This window comes from Trifolium pratense, linkage group LG1, assembly GCF_020283565.1.
Source record: "Trifolium pratense cultivar HEN17-A07 linkage group LG1, ARS_RC_1.1, whole genome shotgun sequence".
In the NCBI taxonomy this organism is placed as follows: domain Eukaryota; kingdom Viridiplantae; phylum Streptophyta; class Magnoliopsida; order Fabales; family Fabaceae; genus Trifolium; species Trifolium pratense.
In genome coordinates this window covers 8129207-8146201 of record NC_060059.1, presented here as the reverse complement: position 1 = coordinate 8146201, position 16995 = coordinate 8129207, and the positions used below count along the sequence as shown (strand labels likewise).

Here is a 16995-nt window from a genome sequence, read left to right as displayed (position 1 = left end):
ACAAATGAAAAACCTTTGGTAAAAAAGATTCTGCTTATAATTCTGCAAAAATGAAAAATAAAAAAGAACGAAAAAAAAGAAAAAAAAAAAAAAGCAAAGAAACTTTAGCAAAAGCAAAATACATTGAAATTAGAAGATTCTCCTTTGAACATTCTTTCTTTCTTCCTCCTTTGGAAGAAAAAGAAAAAAAAATAAAATAATAAACACAGTGTGACTCAGATCTAAAATCAACAAAACCACCACACGTCTCTTCTCTCTCTTCAATTCCGTTCACATTCACCGGCGAAGCAGAAAACAGTTGAAGAAATGTCGAGCGACAGCGACGAAGACGAGCTTCTCCAGATGGCGTTAAAGGAGCAATCACAACGAGATCTAAACTACGGCAAATCCTCCGGTAATCCTCGCAAACCCGTCGCTAACTACGTTCAACCTCCGTCCTCTCAACCTAAGCGTGGAGCGCCTCCCGCCACCGGTAAAAATCCGCAATCTAAAGGTAGAGTGGTTGACGATGACGATGATTCCGAAGTCGAGATGCTTAGCATATCTAGCGGTGATGAGGATAATGTTAAAGATCAGGTTACGTCGTCTAAGAATCGAGGTGGAAGAACACCGGCGAGGGATGATGATCGGACCTGGGATGGAGAGGAGCCTAGTCGTTGGAAGCATGTTGATGAAGCTGAGGTATGCTATCATTGGTACTGATTAGGGTTCATGATCATATACGCTGCACTTTATTCTCTTAATAATTACTTTGTTTGATTGTAGAAATAATTGATGAATTGAATGTTTAATTGATGTAAATAATTTAGTTAGTTTAGGTTTTTCATTTCACTGATATTCCGCTGAATCTGTTAGAATTAGAATATATTAGCTTATGAGCTTATCTATGTAGTATCGTAGAGTATATTGTATTGTAGTTTCCAAATGCTGTTTGTTTCGCCGTCGATAAATTGGATGTTGCTGTGAGTGATTGATTACTTGCATCATTCACTCCGTGCCTCTTTGGCAGTTTTGGCTGTTCATTATTCTGGTTTTCTGGCCGAGTTATCTTTCTTGCAGTGTTCAATTCATGTTTCCAGTGTTCCTAAGCTATTTTTCCAGCTATTTTTTTTGGAGCTGACATTACTCTTTAACAACTGAGCTTAAAGTTTAGGAAACTTTAACTTGATAGGAGATGTTAGAGTATATTCTAATGTTTTAAAATATCCTGTAGAACCAATTAGTCCTTTGGACATGCTTCCCGACTCCATTATGTTTCTACATTTGTTTCTTTATTCGATTAGCATTAGTATTAGTCTTATTGTATTAAGAAGGGAAGACTTGTTGCAGCCATTGGAATTGTTACGATGTGATCTTGGACTACAGGTTTGAACCATGAAATAAGCCTTTTGCAAATGTAAGATAATGTTGCCTACTATGTGGGTCTAACCCTACCATGAACTGTTGAACATAGCCGGGGATTTTTAGCACTATTTTTAATAGGTCACACTGTGACGGCGGGCTTGGGCTTGTACTAGTAGTGCAGTACTTGTAGTACTATACTGGTATGATTGATCTAATTTTCTTTCTCAGTATAAATAGGTGCTAGTTCTTTGCATTTAGGCATACCAAGTTGATCAATAGGATGTAATGTTATGCTCTGGAAGTATTAACCTTCGTATTTCTCTAAATATTATTTTTTTGAAAATTATTCCAAATGCACGAAAGGCTAATCGATCTTCCACCCGTTCGGGTAGTTAATGTAATTCCATTATTAGCAAAACAAATAAAATGCTAATTGATCTTTAGTCTTGGACATTCAGTAACCATAATGTGATAAATTCTAAAACTACATTGAAGAACAGTTATAGTGACGAAGTATTACAGTTTCACGTTCCTTTGATTTTTCTGTGTTTGGCAACATGCATATCCCATTATTGTTCTGTAAGGCAAATAGTAAACTTGAAATTAAGGAACTATTCTTTATTAATTCCACCCTTTCTTGTTCTTTAATGACTATTGTAGTATTGTATTTCTTTGCATTTTGCTATCTTCCATCCATTCAAACAAAAATTCATTGTTTTTAATTTATGTACTGATAACAATTCAGTGGGAAAAAGGAAAACCTTTTGAGTACTATTAATATCCCAATAACCTTAGGCTTACTAATTAGCAGCATCTTAGATCCTGATACTATCCTCACGGTAACTAGAGTGGAATTTTACCTAATAAGTTCTGGAGGGCTGTCTACTTGTTAAGTGGAAAGCAGTTCGATTTATTGGCACCTCATGTTTCTGCACTATATTTGGCTTGTAACTTTTGTTTGTCATTCCGTTTTCTTTTTGTCCTTGTTTGTTCTTTTCCTTTTTTTAATATACTATGAGCACTCTTGGAATCTCGGATGGAAATGGATCTTGAGCATCTGTCTCCCTTTTCATATGCTACATTAGGCACGCTATTAAAATTTGGGTTAGGCCTATCTCAACCCCAAAAGCTAGACCTAGAGGTGAGGATTGTCCAAGCATTTTGAGGATTACTTTGACCATATCTATAGTCAATGTGGGATCTTAACTAACTCCCTTGCGCCAAAGAGGGAACATTTGGAGCATGGACAAAGGTGGGTGGCAATGACAACACCCCTCATGCCTGAGTCTGTGTGGACAAATATAGGCCCAGTAACACATCTAGGTACCATCTTAAAAGTTGGTTTAGTCTAATTAAACCTTAAAAGCTAGCTCGAGATATCTCCAGTCGATGTGGGATGGGATCTCAACTCATGCTATTTATGCTTTACATATTTTGTCCGTAGTTTTTAATAGTTCTTTTGCTCGAAGGGTTGGAAATTTCAGTGCTTTATTCATATTGGTTTTCTTCCGTTAGAATATTAAGCATATTAAATGAAAGTACTTATCAAATTCTGTTTAATTTAATGTAGTTGGGCTTCTTTGACAGCTTGCTCGTAGGGTTCGTGAAATGAGGGAAACAAGGACAGCACCTGTGGCTCAAAAATTTGTGGCTCCAAAATTTGAAAAAAAAAAATCTGCAGTTACTAGAAAGGGGCTTACCTATTTACAGTCATTCCCTCGTGGCATGGAATGTGTTGATCCACTGGGTTTGGGGTAAAGTTCATTTCAATGCTTGTCATGCCATCATTTCCACATTTCTTCAGTTTTCTGAGAAATTAATCCTGGTGGTTTATTGGTATTGATTTTTGACAGGATCATAGACAACAGAACACTAAAGTTGATCACCGAGTCTTCAACAGATAGTTCTCCTAAGACTGACAAGGATCTGGATAGCAGCCTACGTGGTAACTATTTTTTGTTATTAGATATTATGTTGCATATTTGCATTTTTAAAGTCAGTTTCTTTATGGTACTTCTATTTAACAATGCAATAATAATATAATTTTTGCAAATCATGTATTTTGTGACAATATTTGATTAAGAGAAAACAAATGCCTAGGAAGCACTGTTACAATCAACTATGACAGATGAGGTATTGTTCTGCATTTAATATAAATGCAGATTGTTTGTAGCTTAGTATTTGTCAAATTGAGTGAAGGTTCTGTTTTAGGAAGGTAAACTGTACGTGCAGACAGTTATGCTAGAATTGAATTGGAATGTGGAAGAGTTTATTGGTTACTGGCTTAGCTTGTACAAAGTTGAGTCTAAATAGGATGTTTAATTGTTTGAAATCACAGTTCGAAAGATGAAGATAGTGGTGAAAAACCACCATAGGCTTCACACCTAGGGTTCTCAGGCTCAGCCATTATTGCTGAAAGTGGAATAAAAAAATTTGACGACTAGGGTTTCTAACATCTTCTGATTCTTTAATCGTGGATTATGTCACTTAAATAAGAGTATAGGTCTGAACTTGGGGGCTAACGAGTCCACGACTTAGGACCCAATCTAACAATCAGCCTACAGTAAACGTGGGCAAAACCCAACATCTGGGATAAATTAAGGAAATGCTCACAAAATTGAAGGCCATTAATAGATTTCAATAATCTGTTTCCTTAATTGCAATTTGATGGGACAATATTATGTTTACGGTTTCCCTTTGGTCTTCAGTTCATGGCTGCTTCAAGAGAGTTCTATTTCTGCGTGTGGGAATTTGGGTTTATGCAGCAAATAACTATTAGTTATTACTTCCTAAGATTGATTGGAAAACAAGCGTCACCTGTATTATTATTATTATTATTATTATTTATCATTATTATTATTATCATTATTATTATTATTCTGGTTTGCATGTATGTGCTTCTACATAAGTGTTGATCATGAGATGATAGTGTCTTTTATGCAACTATACAGAGAAATTGCTGTATTTTTCGGAGAAGTTTGATGCAAAATTGTTCTTATCACGGATACACCTTAATACAAGTGCTGCCGACCTGGAGGCTGGTGCGCTGGCTTTGAAAACTGATTATAAAAGTCGTACTGAGCAGAGAAAGCAGTTGGTGAAGGACAACTTTGACTGCTTTGTCTCTTGCAAAACCACAATCGACGGTATGGACTTTATTTTTTAATGCATTCAAACCCTAGTTTAACCATATAGAAGTAGTCTTTTATTCTTCGATGACTGTTGTTAAGTGTCACACTCAAGTTCATATTCTTTCTTTCTTTCTCAGTAGTTTTCCCTGCATGTAGGCAAAATATTAAAGATCAACAGCGCCATCGCCTCCTTTATTTTAATGTGAAGCTTGTTTTCCTTAATTTACAGATATTGAGTCAAAGTTAAGACGAATTGAGGATGACCCTGAAGGGTCTGGGACTTCCCATTTGTTTAATATTATTCAAGGAGTTAGTTCGCAGGCTAATCGTGCTTTGAAACCTTTATTCGAGCGCCAGGTGGGTGAATTCTGAAGTCTAAATTTTGTTGTGACTGCTATTCTAGATTTGCCAATATCTTTGTTATTCTCGATTTCTATGAATTGTGTAGGCTCAAGCAGAAAAGATTCGGACTGTCCAAGGAATGCTGCAGAGGTTCCGTACACTTTTCAACCTACCAAGTACTATCCGTGGCAGCATTAGCAAGGGTGAATATGATTTGGCTGTCAGGGAGTACAAGAAGGCCAAGTCAATTGCTCTGCCCTCTCATGTATAAAACTATTGTATTGATTTTGACCTTTCCGTAGGTTTCTGTTGTATCATTGTTAAAACAAATTTCTCTTAGAGGTTTCTTGAAATTCTAGTATACATGCTCATGAGTTTTTGTTCTCAAGATTCACCGATACAAGAATGACTTACATTTAAGCATATATTAGGGTACATTCATATTTTTGGATTTTCTGTGGTTATTGTACCAATTCACTTTGTCATACTCTTTTACTTATTAAAGTTAATTCTTCTTATGGTCTTTCTTTAGATTCAGGTAGGGATCCTGAAACGTGTTCTCGAAGAGGTTGAAAAAGTCATGAATGAGTTCAAGTCTGTGCTTTTCAAGTCTATGGAAGATCCAAATATAGATATAACAAATGTGAGTTATCAATCTCTTCAGTTTGCCAGTCATGTTGGACAAAAATGACTTGAAAAGAAGCTTTGACATGTAAACAAGGGTGCATTTCATTATGTTCTATCTTTGCTTGCTCGGACCAGTGATGCTATGATTGTTTCTCATCTTGCTCTGTAGCTACTATTTACTAATGCATGATAATGTATGAGAACTGTCACTTGAAATGAGGGGGAGAACTGTCACTTGAAATGAGGGGAAGTGATGTGGTAGCAGTTATTTTTTGCTTGAAGCTTTTCCCTTTTATCCCCCTCACTCGGTTTTAGCATGATATTCATACAGTTCATTGAAGTATATGATCTAGACACACCGCTGTTTTATCCTCCTCACTCTGCTTTGAAAGCAGTGGTGTTCTGACAGAAAAACGGACAGATGATATTATTTTATATGTTATTGATATGGTTATCAAGTTAGAGATTGATTGCAGTGATCTTGGTGTTTTTCTGCATGCGGGGTGATTCTAATACTTGTCTGCTCTTCATGTAGCTCGAGAATACAGTGAGGTTATTGTTGGATTTGGAACCGGAGTCAGATCCAGTGTGGCATTATTTGAATATACAGGTTGGAAAATCCCATGCATGTCATGTTTTTAAGTACTTGTAATTTTGTTTTGATATTTTCTGTTAGTTGCGTGACTGTATGGTGTATACCAAAAAGAAAGGAAAAAAATGTCAATTGCTGGGATGTTGCTGTTGGTACTTTATAGACCTGACTAAAAGACTAATAATCATGTTGATCTGTACCCTCTTGCCCATTATTTTTTTTTGGCACAACTCTCCATTAATTGTTTCTTCTTCACTTTTTAGTTTTTTGCCCCTTAAGTTTCAATTTTTTTAGAGTTTGTCATTATTGCATTCCATGGGATGGCCAAATTGTTGAGTCCACCGGTTGTTGTCTCCTTTACAGAATCAGAGAATACGTGGTTTACTTGAGCAGTGTACACTAGACCATGAGGCCAGAGTTGAAAGTTTGCGTAGTGAGTTGCATGAAAAAGCTCTTTCTGATGCCAGATGGAAGCAGATTCAAGAACTAAGCGAATCTGTAGGTGCAAAATGTTATTAAGCTATATTGAAAATGGTTTAACTTTTTATTTTTTTTAGTTTTAATATTCTTTCTATAACTATTGTCAGTCAGATATCAACAACTCTCCTATTCTCGGTAATACCTATGCTACGGTCCAGTCTCATCCAGTAGATCTAAATGGCGAAGAGGTGGATGGTCTAAGAGGAAGGTATATCCGTAGATTAACTGCTGTAATCATCCATCATATACCAGCCTTCTGGAAGGTTGCACTTTCTGTTTTCAGTGGAAAATTTGCCAAGGTAATAGTATTATTATTATGAACCACTTTTAATTTGGTGTATGTATATGCATTAGTCATTTATAACATTTTATTTTGATTCTGATTTATGGCATATTTTCAAGTTTTCAATTTCTCTTCCTCTGCAATCTTGACTCAATTGGATTCTTCTGGAAATGCATTTTTTTGTATTTTACCATTGTATGTTTTTTATCATCTTGAATTTTTCATACATAATTATATCTGCTTTATTATTGTGGAATGCTTTTCTTGTCCAGTCTTCTCAAGTTCCCACAGATTCAAATTCCAATAGTTCTACAAATAAAAATGAAGAAAAAGCTGGAGACGTGAAATACTCAAGTCATTCCCTTGATGAAGTTTCCGCAATGATATGCAGCACAATATCGCTGTATGGAGTCAAGGTAATTGTGTTCACATGCCCCTTTTTTCCACTAAAAATATGTTTTCCCACCTTGCAGTCTCATTATAGTGATCACTGTTTCTCTTTATTTTTCATATTATAGCATTATCTTTTTTCTTTTTATTTTGGGTTAAATATATTTTTAGCCCCCAAAAAATGTCTTTTTTGTATTTATTCCCAATTTAAATTTCTTCAGTTTTAGTTATTAGTAGTACAAAAGCATGCTATTTAAGTTATCGAAAAGAACTAGAAGCGCACTATTTTTGTTAAATGTGAAGACTAAAAATGAATAAAATTTAATTAGTGGCTAAAACAATAAAAAAAACATTATATTTTCAGAGAATATATTTAATCCTTTTGGATATCATGTGATATTGGAGACTATTTTGGGCCAGAAATGTTTGTGGAGTTCCTTTAATTTATTTAAACTTGAGTCTCTGACTATTGAAGCAAGTAATATGCTTGACATTAGAATGGAACAAACAGTGCAAAAGATTGTCCAGAGCCTAACAATTTTTTCGGTTACCCTATCAGTCGTATTAGTATTCTGAATTTAACCTAGATAAGTACTCCCACTCTGTCACTCCTAGTTGTTGTATTTGGAAGCCTATTTTCATAAACATAAGGTCACGCGGATGCCTACATGGCTATATGCCAAATCCTAATCCTGTTATTAAGAGAAGTTTTAATTGCAAAATGGTTGATTTGTCAAATACTCAGGAAAATGGTTTTCTAATTTGTCCTATTGGTTTTGCATACATTTTCTATATGCCAAATCCTAATTCAGTAATTCAGAATAGTATTTTTCATGATTTTGCATACAAATAGAAAGGGGTTCATGGTTTTGCATAGAAATCCTGATAGATAATCTGCCATTGGTGCAGGTCACTAACATTTTTCATGATCTAGAGGAATCAAATGTCCACCGGTCCTACATGAGTGATGCCATTGAAGATATATCTAAAGCATGTGCAGCTTTGGAATTGAAGGAAGCAGCTCCTCCGGTTGCGGGTATCAAATTATCCGAATTTAAAAGTTATTGTGATCTGTTAATATTCTGAGTGCATGTCTTTCTTTTTGTTCCAGTTATTGCTCTGCGAACACTGCAACCAGAGATTATAAGGATTTATGTTCTAAGGCTTTGCTCTTGGATGCGAGCATCAGTTGAAGAGGTGTCAAAGGACGTGTCATGGGTTATTGTTTCAATTCTTGAAAGGAACAAATCCCCATATGCAATCTCTTACCTGCCTTTAACATTCCGTTCAACTGTAGCTTCAGCAATGGATCAGATCAATTTGTAAGTCTAAATATTATCGTATAGGATTTGATATGATTTTTGCTCAATGAAAATTAAATGAATTTTCTTTTTTGATAAAAAAGTTAAATGAACTTTATAATTTTTTTAAAAGATATGTATTCATATTCAAAACTTGGCTCATGTTCATTTCACCTCTTAATTTGTTAATGCTCCATATGTCTGGTCATTAATTAGCTATTACAGTTTGTATTTGGGGAATATGAAAAGCCATAGAGTTCCTCTGACTTTAAATTTTGGATATTCATGATTTTGGGCAGAAGAATCTTAGATTTAGTCATTTAGATTTATAAAAGATCATATTTTCTAAAAACCGAGCCTTTAGGATGTGGGCCAATAATGGTTTTATGCCTCAAACTGTTTCACACAATGACATTTCAGGCTTGAAACATGAAAACTGACATGCTCACTATACTCTGCTTTAACTTGACTAAATTATGAAGAATCCCGGTGGCAAGAATTGAACTCCTAACTACTTTCGGATGGAGATTTCAGCACCATTTTTAGAGACCACCTTGCCCAACAATGATTTTATATCTCTGGCAGCATTCGTGTCAGTTAAGATTTTGTGAAATTATTATAGAATGCAGTTACAGAGGCTCAAACATTTTGCCGGTAGGATTTAGGGTGTGTTTGGTTTTGTTGAAAGTTAGTCCAAGTTCATCCATCGGTTTCCGGAATTTTCTTTCCTTCCACTTTCTTTCCTTCAAACCAAACAAAGCCTTAGGTTTTATTTTGAAGAGTTCTTGACAAACTGCAGTCTGCAGTAGAGTAATGATCAAACTTCAGAATATAATTGTAAGGCTATTTGATAAACCCTGTTCGGAGTAAGGCATTCAGTAACTGTCTTGTAACTGTGAATCTATGGCCACCTCCGTTGCCCAAGATATGATCTATGTTGCAGACACCTGAAACAGAAATATGATGCACTAAACACCTGGCAATCAGACGATGAAGTGGATGATCAATTTCACCTTTCCTTCCATTACACATGCAATGCTATGTTATGACATAACAATTGCATGCATCAAAAGAGAGTGTGTTGTAAGGTGGATTGTCCAACAACTCCCAAGCTTATCTCGATAGATGGATCCATCTACATGAATTGGTGCCTCATGGCAGTGGCACTAGCAAATTTTAAAACTCAAATTTAGCAAAATAATTTTCAGCAAAGTGTTTTTTATTTATTCTAATGTTTTCGCCCCCCCGCCCCCCCCTAATCCTTTTAATAGTATTATTTTGGATTTGCTGAACTTTTTGTAAAGGCATATCTATTGATTTTCTTCTAATATCCCAAATCATCTCAATGCAAGCTTTGTTCGGTAGTCTTCTCACAAATAGTTGCTTTTCAAATGTTCTTCTAGATAGAATTGGCTCCTAATCTATCTTTTCTGTAAGATTGCTGTAAACATGGGGAAAAAACTTCTCAGAAAATTTCTGGCAAAATGATCTTCCAAAGAAATAGCTCGATACTAAAGTTACAATAAATGCTGTTTAGATCAAATCTGTTTAATTTGTAAATCCCTTTCAGCATATATTTGGCAGGATACTTAAAATTTTCTTTGTAGTTTACCTCTTACTGTCTGATATTTATTCTCTTGTATACTATCTTCACGGTGAAGTTTAAAATTCTGTATTAGTCATGATCCTAATGCCTTCAATAGAAGGGGAAAAAAATAGCAAAAATCCCGCCCCCGCTTTACTCATTTCTTGGTATATATTATATCTAAAAATTGGTGAATTGGTGTTAATATTTTAATAATGATTCTTTTAGGATGCTTCGGTCCTTACGGAATGAGGCAACTAAATCAGAGGATACATTTATCCAACTTCAAGAAATTCAAGAATCTGTCAGAATTGCATTTTTAAACTGTTTCCTGGATTTTGCTGGTATGTTGAATTAGTTGGCTCAATCTTTCATTCTATACATTATTTAGAAATAAAGTGGAATAAAAGAAAGATGGTGAAAGAACAAAATAGTGTCGGAGCACTTGAATTTTCAGTTACAAAATTGGCTTATGTGGTTGACTATCAGGTAATTTAGAGCGTATTGGAATTGAACTTGGCGAACATAACTCACACAAAGAAGGCTCCTATTTACCAAATGGATATGCACATGAAGTAGAAGAAAATGCACATTCTGATCTTGGAGGAGGCGTTACTGATCCCCATCAACAGTTATTGATTGTATTAAGCAATATTGGTTATTGCAAAGATGAACTTTCTTATGAGTTGTATGACAAATACAGACATATCTGGCAGCACTCCAGGTACATTGTTATTGGTAATAATGTTGGGATACTTTCCTTTTAAGGGTAAATAGGTGTTGAGATATTTAAGATATTTTGGTGCAAATAATAGGATAGATATAAAGCTTATTTTAATCCAATTTTATCTCTATTCTTAGAATTTGGGTCTAACTCATCCCCTAAAGTTGGCTCATGGGGTGGGGGTTGCCCTTCGTTTATAACCACTTTCCATGCCACATGACTTTCCCATGTGAGACTCTCAACACATGTCCCGCAAGACCATCTTAGAATTTTGGTTTCGACCTAACTCAACTCTAAAAGCTAGCTAATGGGATGAGGTCACCTCACCTCCCACTTATAACCACTATTTCAGGCCATATCACTATTCAATGCGAGATTCTTAGAGTCCCAAGAAACCCCTTTACACGACGTGACTAGGTGTCCCGATAAGGGTGGCTCAATGGATCTAGCATGGGTTGTGATATCATATTAGATTTTGAGTTTGGGCCTAACTCAACCCCAAAAGCTAAGTTCTCATGGCATGAGAGTTACCCCCACTCATAAGTCATAACCAATGTGGGACTCGCAACATCCATCATCCATGGATTTGGTTGTATGTATTTTATTAATAAATAAATACACTGAGACACAATTTCTCAAGTCATCTAGAACCAATTTCAGATCTTCCTAAATTCAAATTGGCACTAGAATTTATTCTAGATCTATTATAGGGCCAAGATATCTATTATTCCACCCACATTTGTTCATACTCTTGATGTCTGGGCCTGAGTCTGAGGGTGTTTGTTGAGATATTTGTTACTCCATTAGCCTTAGTCTATGTTTCAAATGTCTATTCCTGTGTGTTATGGGATGTGTTGAGTGTTCCGCATCTACTAGAGATATGTCCTAGATAGTGCTTATAAGACTTGGGTAGTTCTCACCTCACAAGTTGGTTGAGAGGCTGAGTTATGCCGTAAACCCAAATTTTAAGATGGTATCACAGCTCTAGTTAGTTTTAACCTGATGGGGAGTATTCAGATATATGAAAAATGTTTTAAAGTATCTATATGAATAATTTAGAATATCTTAGAATTGGTTTTCATATTTCTCTATATTTCATAATTTGTTTCTTCATCGAATTAGGATTAGGAGGGGTCTAGTAATTATCACGATCAGTTTCGTTGTGTTAACAGAAATAAGGGTTAGTTTTGAGTCTCTTGTATATTTGGGAATGGTTTGTCTCTATGAAATTGACTGCTGAGAGGGCTTCTCTTGAGCAATCCAAATAATTCAAGTGAATTAATTTTTTAACTAATTAAATTTATCCTCTTCTATTGTTGCCTATGTGACTGACTATTCAAAATATTTTAATCGACAAAGTAGGCTAAAATATTTTAATAAAACATATACATCACACTATATATGTTTTATTAAAATTAAAATACTGTAGCCTACTTTGTATTTACTTACTAGACATTCTGATACATGGTTTCCTTTAATTCAGGGGGAAGGATGAAGGAAACAGTGATGTACACGATCTTATAATTTGTTTTACAGGGCTTGAAGAGAAGGTCCTTGAACAATATACTTTTGCAAAGGTAATGAGAAATTTTTTGTTTCCATCCTTTTTACTGGGAAGGAAGTAGATGTTATAAAAGCTATAAGAGCATCTTATTACTTTTTTGTTTGTGAATACTGAATACCATTGTAATTATTGATTTTCGAAAAAAAAAAACTTTTCAGAATTGTATGGAGTGACTTCTATAGTTAACATTTCCGATGATCGGTTTATGGATAAAGACGATACACTATCAGTTGGAATAATAGGCATTTCCTTTTGCTTCTTAAATATCAAGGTGTTGCATTATTCTACATAAAATAATTGTAAGGTTTTGTGTAGTGATTGATAGTAGTCACAAGCTTCTCTTCCTCCAGGTCTACTAGCTTGTATTCTGCGCAGCCTAAGTACCAGGCATTGATTATCAATATCGTTAATGATATACATGAAGAAATTAATTTAACCACTGCTTAATTTATGCAAATGTCTGAATATCACGTTAGCTAATATCAGATGGTTAGTGATTAGTCTCTTTTAGGTTTTAATATTAGGCCTAACTCATCCTTACGAAACCTGCATATTAGGTGAGGGGTGCCAGCCACTCTTTATAAATTCATTTCAGACCTTATCTCTATTTTTTTTCCATCACACCCCTTCATGTCCAACATTATTGGGCTTGGTGTGTGAATATAAATGGTGGGTGACCTGACCGATAGGCTCTGATACATATATTAGGTTTTTTTTTATTGAGTCTAACTCATCCTTACAAAACCGGCTTGTAAGGTGAGGGGTGCCGCTCTTTATAAACTGATTTCAGGCTTTATCTCTATTCTACTTGGGACTTGAATCTTTCTCAATAGTCTCCAAAAAAAATCTGAATACAGACTAACAGTGGTCCAGAATAAAAAAAAGAATGTTTATTCTGGAGCAGGAAGGTCAATGGTGGTAAAGTAGTAATAAGTATACATTTCTTGTTTAAAAAGGCTGCTCCGTAGCCCCCGCTTTCACTATTCAATACAATGACACTTTCTTGTGTTCTCATCAGGCAACCTTGATCAGATCTGCTGCAACGAGTTATCTGTTAAATTCTGGCATTCAATGGGGTGCAGCACCTGCAGTTAAAGTGAGGACCTAACAACAATAGTGTTTATTGTAAATTTGATTGTTCTTATTGGTTGTTTTTGTTTCCATTCAAAATGATTTTTGCTTTGATTTTGAAAATTATGTTTTAATATGATATTCCATTTTATCCTGGTTTCTTTCAGGGTGTCCGCGATGCATCAGTAGAGTTGCTGCACACATTGGTAGCTGTGCATGCAGAGGTAATTGTTTCATGTTATAAGGTGTTCATTGTTCAAATCCCACGTTTCTTAAGATGCAAAAGATAAGTTTTATTTGAAAGGAGATATATAAAGCATTAGACTTGCTGATAAGATTCATCCTTAGAAATGTAACAAAATCTAGCGAAGGATCTTTTTATATCTGCCAAGAGATTTTTTGTAAGCCATACATCATGTGCAGAACTCCACAAAGCCATGAAACTACTGGCATATCAAAAGTAAGTCTTGTGATCAGATTTTTCTGTTAAAGACCTGAACATTCTTTTCCAACCAAGGACACCGAAAGACTAGCATCAGATAACACTGCCTTATTATCCTTCTTACTGTGGACAAGACCTGTAGATATGCTAAAAAGGAAATGCTCCAATTTGATTACCTGCCTGAGTTTTACTTGATTTACCAAAAAATTCTTCCAGTTACTGCTAGATGCTGCACAGCGTAGAAGTTTTACAAGTGAATAACTTGAGTGTTGTGTTTTGAGTATTTTAAGAAGAACCTTGCTAAACTTAACTCTTTACTTAAGTTTAAAAATATCCGATCAGCACTAATTAAGAAAATAATTTTTTTTATGGCTTCAAAAAAAAGAAAATATTTTTTTTACTATATAGTTGCTCAATAATAGTATGCTGAGGTGAACTGTATTTGTCATAGGTTTTTGCTGGTGCTAAACCTCTCTTGGATAAAACACTTGGCATTCTTGTGGAAGGCTTGATTGACACATTCATCAGCATTTTTCACGAAAATGAAAGTTCAGATCTTAGATCACTTGATACAAATGGATTCTGTCAACTCATGCTTGAGGTATGTTATATTTCTGTGGCATTTTAAGGCTTATGATATAATTGATATGGCATATGAAGCCCTTGCTGAACCTCCTTTTTCAGTCTTCTGCAAAAATTCAAATCTCTAATTTTTTTGATATGTTGCTTTGAATAGGTTCTGTAAAAAAAATAAATACAATCTTGAAATCACATTTTTTTAAGTTTAAGAAAACAAACCGCTGTTGTTTTCTCACTTGGAAAGCTCTCCCCTTTTCTCACTGTTCTTCCCTAGTGATCCAAAGAAAGAATGCAACTTCTATAATGCATTTGTAACTTAACTTTAAAAAATGCTTTGTCTGGGCAATGGATAAATTTTTTTTCACACCTATTTGGGAGGAAATACTATGTAGGAAAGAGAGATGTGATGCATTGTGAAAGGAAGAGATAGAGAAAAGTGAGGTGAAAAAAAGTGAAAGGGGGAGAAAGTGCTCAAGTATATTCTTCTTCTGCAACACTGGTGCTCTCCAGTCACAGTTGGAAGAATTAGAGAACACGCCTATTCTACCCTGGGATTTGGGGGTGACAATCTGTTAAAGAGACGGGTTGAGATGAGTTATGTTTTGGCTTCACCCAACTCTCAAGTTTTGATTGGGCCACACTTTGAACTTGAACTTGGTCCTAAAATTGTACGAGTCTAATTAAGATTGGACATAAGTGCAAATGATTTGTTATCATATAGCTATGTTCAAAAGGAAAAAGTTCTCATAACTTATAAATACATATAAACTAGGATTTCTCTTAATATAGGAGGCATTTTCTACTTTATAGTTCTACGACATTGCTATAATAAGAGAAGAACAATAATATATCACTTTGCATGTTTAGTTTGTTTTCAAATATACAAAAATCTGCAATAATTTAAGCATGGCTACATAAAATGACAATCAAACTTTTAAGTAGTGGATGGAGAAAAAGATAAAAATGCTAACTAGAAGAGTAAAATAAAACCCCATATTAAGATTATATGTATATATAGGATAGGTTGGGTAACCCCGAACTGCTTCACTAGGTAGATACCGGGTCATAAAGTGTTTTCTTCATGACATTATTTTTAATATATGGCAAAAGCTAATATGTGCGCTTGGGGCATTTGTTAGTGTACTATTTGAAGAAATTTTGTATTGAAACTCTTTTACTTTATGATTTTAGAAGTCAAAGATTGATTTTTTCAAGACAAAATTACTATTTAAAGCTAATATGACCCTTAATATATTTATATCAATTATATTTCACGGCCTTTACCTACATTATTTATTTTGAGATGTGATGACTAGGAGCTTAATGTTTAGCACTCTTCTTGATTAACTAACATGTATAATCCTGCAGCTTGAGTACTTCGAGACAGTATTAAACCCATATTTCACATCCGATGCAAGAGATTCCTTGAAGTCTTTACAAGGACTACTTTTGGAGAAAGCCACCGAGAGTGTGACTGATGTTGTCGATAATCCAGGACATAATCGTCGGACAACTCGTGGTAGTGAAGATGCAATTGCAGATGATAAACAAGGAACAACTGTAACACCAGACGAGCTCATTGTAAGCAACTGATTAGTGTAGTATTCATTTCGTGTGTCTGAATCCTGAAAATGCTAATTAAATTTGTGATTATGAAAATCTGCTGCTAAATTTACTGTCTAAAGCTGTATATTGTGCATTTCAGTCTCTTGCACAGCAGTACAGCTCGGAGTTCCTTCAATTAGAACTTGAGCGGACACGCATTAATACGGCATGCTTTGCAGAATCTATTCCTTTGGACTCTGTGCCAGAACCAGCCAAAGCTGCCTATTCTCCCTACAGGAATTCAATGGAGTCTCCTAGCAGATCCTCCAAAGGTACACATAATACAGGATCCTCAGGTTTCTCACGGAATAGATATTGATGAATATAAACTAGCACCCTTATTCTTTTAGTTTGTTTGCCTATTATGTATTTAATGTTGTATATTTTTGATTTTGTAGTTAATGAAAAGTTGTATTCTTTGCATTGTTGTCCTTTCTTCTCTTTGTTTGTAAAGGTGGATGACAATTACCACATTTTAATAAGTTTTGGACTGTATGTCGGCATTTTTGTACGCCACAATAAACCATAAGTGCACTCAGTTGTCATTTAAAGGTGGATGAATTGTTGGCCGAGTTTCTGTAGCCTATTGATGTGTGCACAGTAAACGAGGGACACAGATTCTATATGGAGTGAGATTCTCAAACCTACGCGAACAAAACACCCATGAATGAAAGAAGACAATGCTAGTTATTAGAAGAGAAATAAAGAAAAAAAAAAGAGGGATGAAAGTGCAATATAATAGAAAATATAATTGACAGTGCAGTTGTTCACATGCTCCAACTTCTCTATGGTTGTATTTCATCATGGGACATGATCCCATATTTGCTCTGACCCTGAACCGCACGAGACTATTCAGACATGCAATTTGGCCAATACTAGCTCACTAGTTTGATGTTGACCGAGTCAATGACTAGTTTGAAGTTGATTATAGTGTT

General features: G+C 35.1%; 1 protein-coding gene across 2 annotated transcripts; it reads left to right on the top strand.

The window, feature by feature from the left end:
* Positions 1-70: 70 nt before the first annotated feature.
* On the top strand, positions 71-16633 carry LOC123918665 (exocyst complex component SEC5A-like). Of its 2 annotated transcripts, none has more exons than XM_045970776.1 (21): positions 71-681; positions 2932-3098; positions 3198-3289; positions 4296-4490; positions 4705-4832; positions 4924-5082; positions 5350-5460; positions 5980-6054; positions 6400-6534; positions 6624-6815; positions 7072-7215; positions 8099-8225; positions 8301-8511; positions 10304-10419; positions 10565-10799; positions 12283-12376; positions 13382-13459; positions 13602-13658; positions 14328-14477; positions 15824-16036; positions 16161-16633. In XM_045970776.1, exons 1-21 carry the CDS (start codon positions 307-309, stop codon positions 16377-16379), a joined length of 3273 nt encoding a protein of 1090 aa, XP_045826732.1. In that variant the 5' UTR covers positions 71-306; the 3' UTR covers positions 16380-16633. The 2 variants fall into 2 exon arrangements, with proteins under 2 accessions (XP_045826732.1, XP_045826741.1); XM_045970785.1 differs by having other exon boundaries at positions 547-681; positions 2915-3098.
* The last annotated feature ends 362 nt before the right edge of the window (positions 16634-16995 follow it).

Coding starts and splice junctions, on each gene's coding strand:
- LOC123918665 (XM_045970776.1), top strand. CDS start 307: ATGTCGAGCGACAGCGACGAAGACGAGCTTCTCCAGATGGCGTTAAAG. Junction 5,461..5,979: donor CAAATATAGATATAACAAAT/GTGAGTTATCAA, acceptor CTCTTCATGTAG/CTCGAGAATACAGTGAGGTT. Junction 16,037..16,160: donor TAACACCAGACGAGCTCATT/GTAAGCAACTGA, acceptor TGTGCATTTCAG/TCTCTTGCACAGCAGTACAG.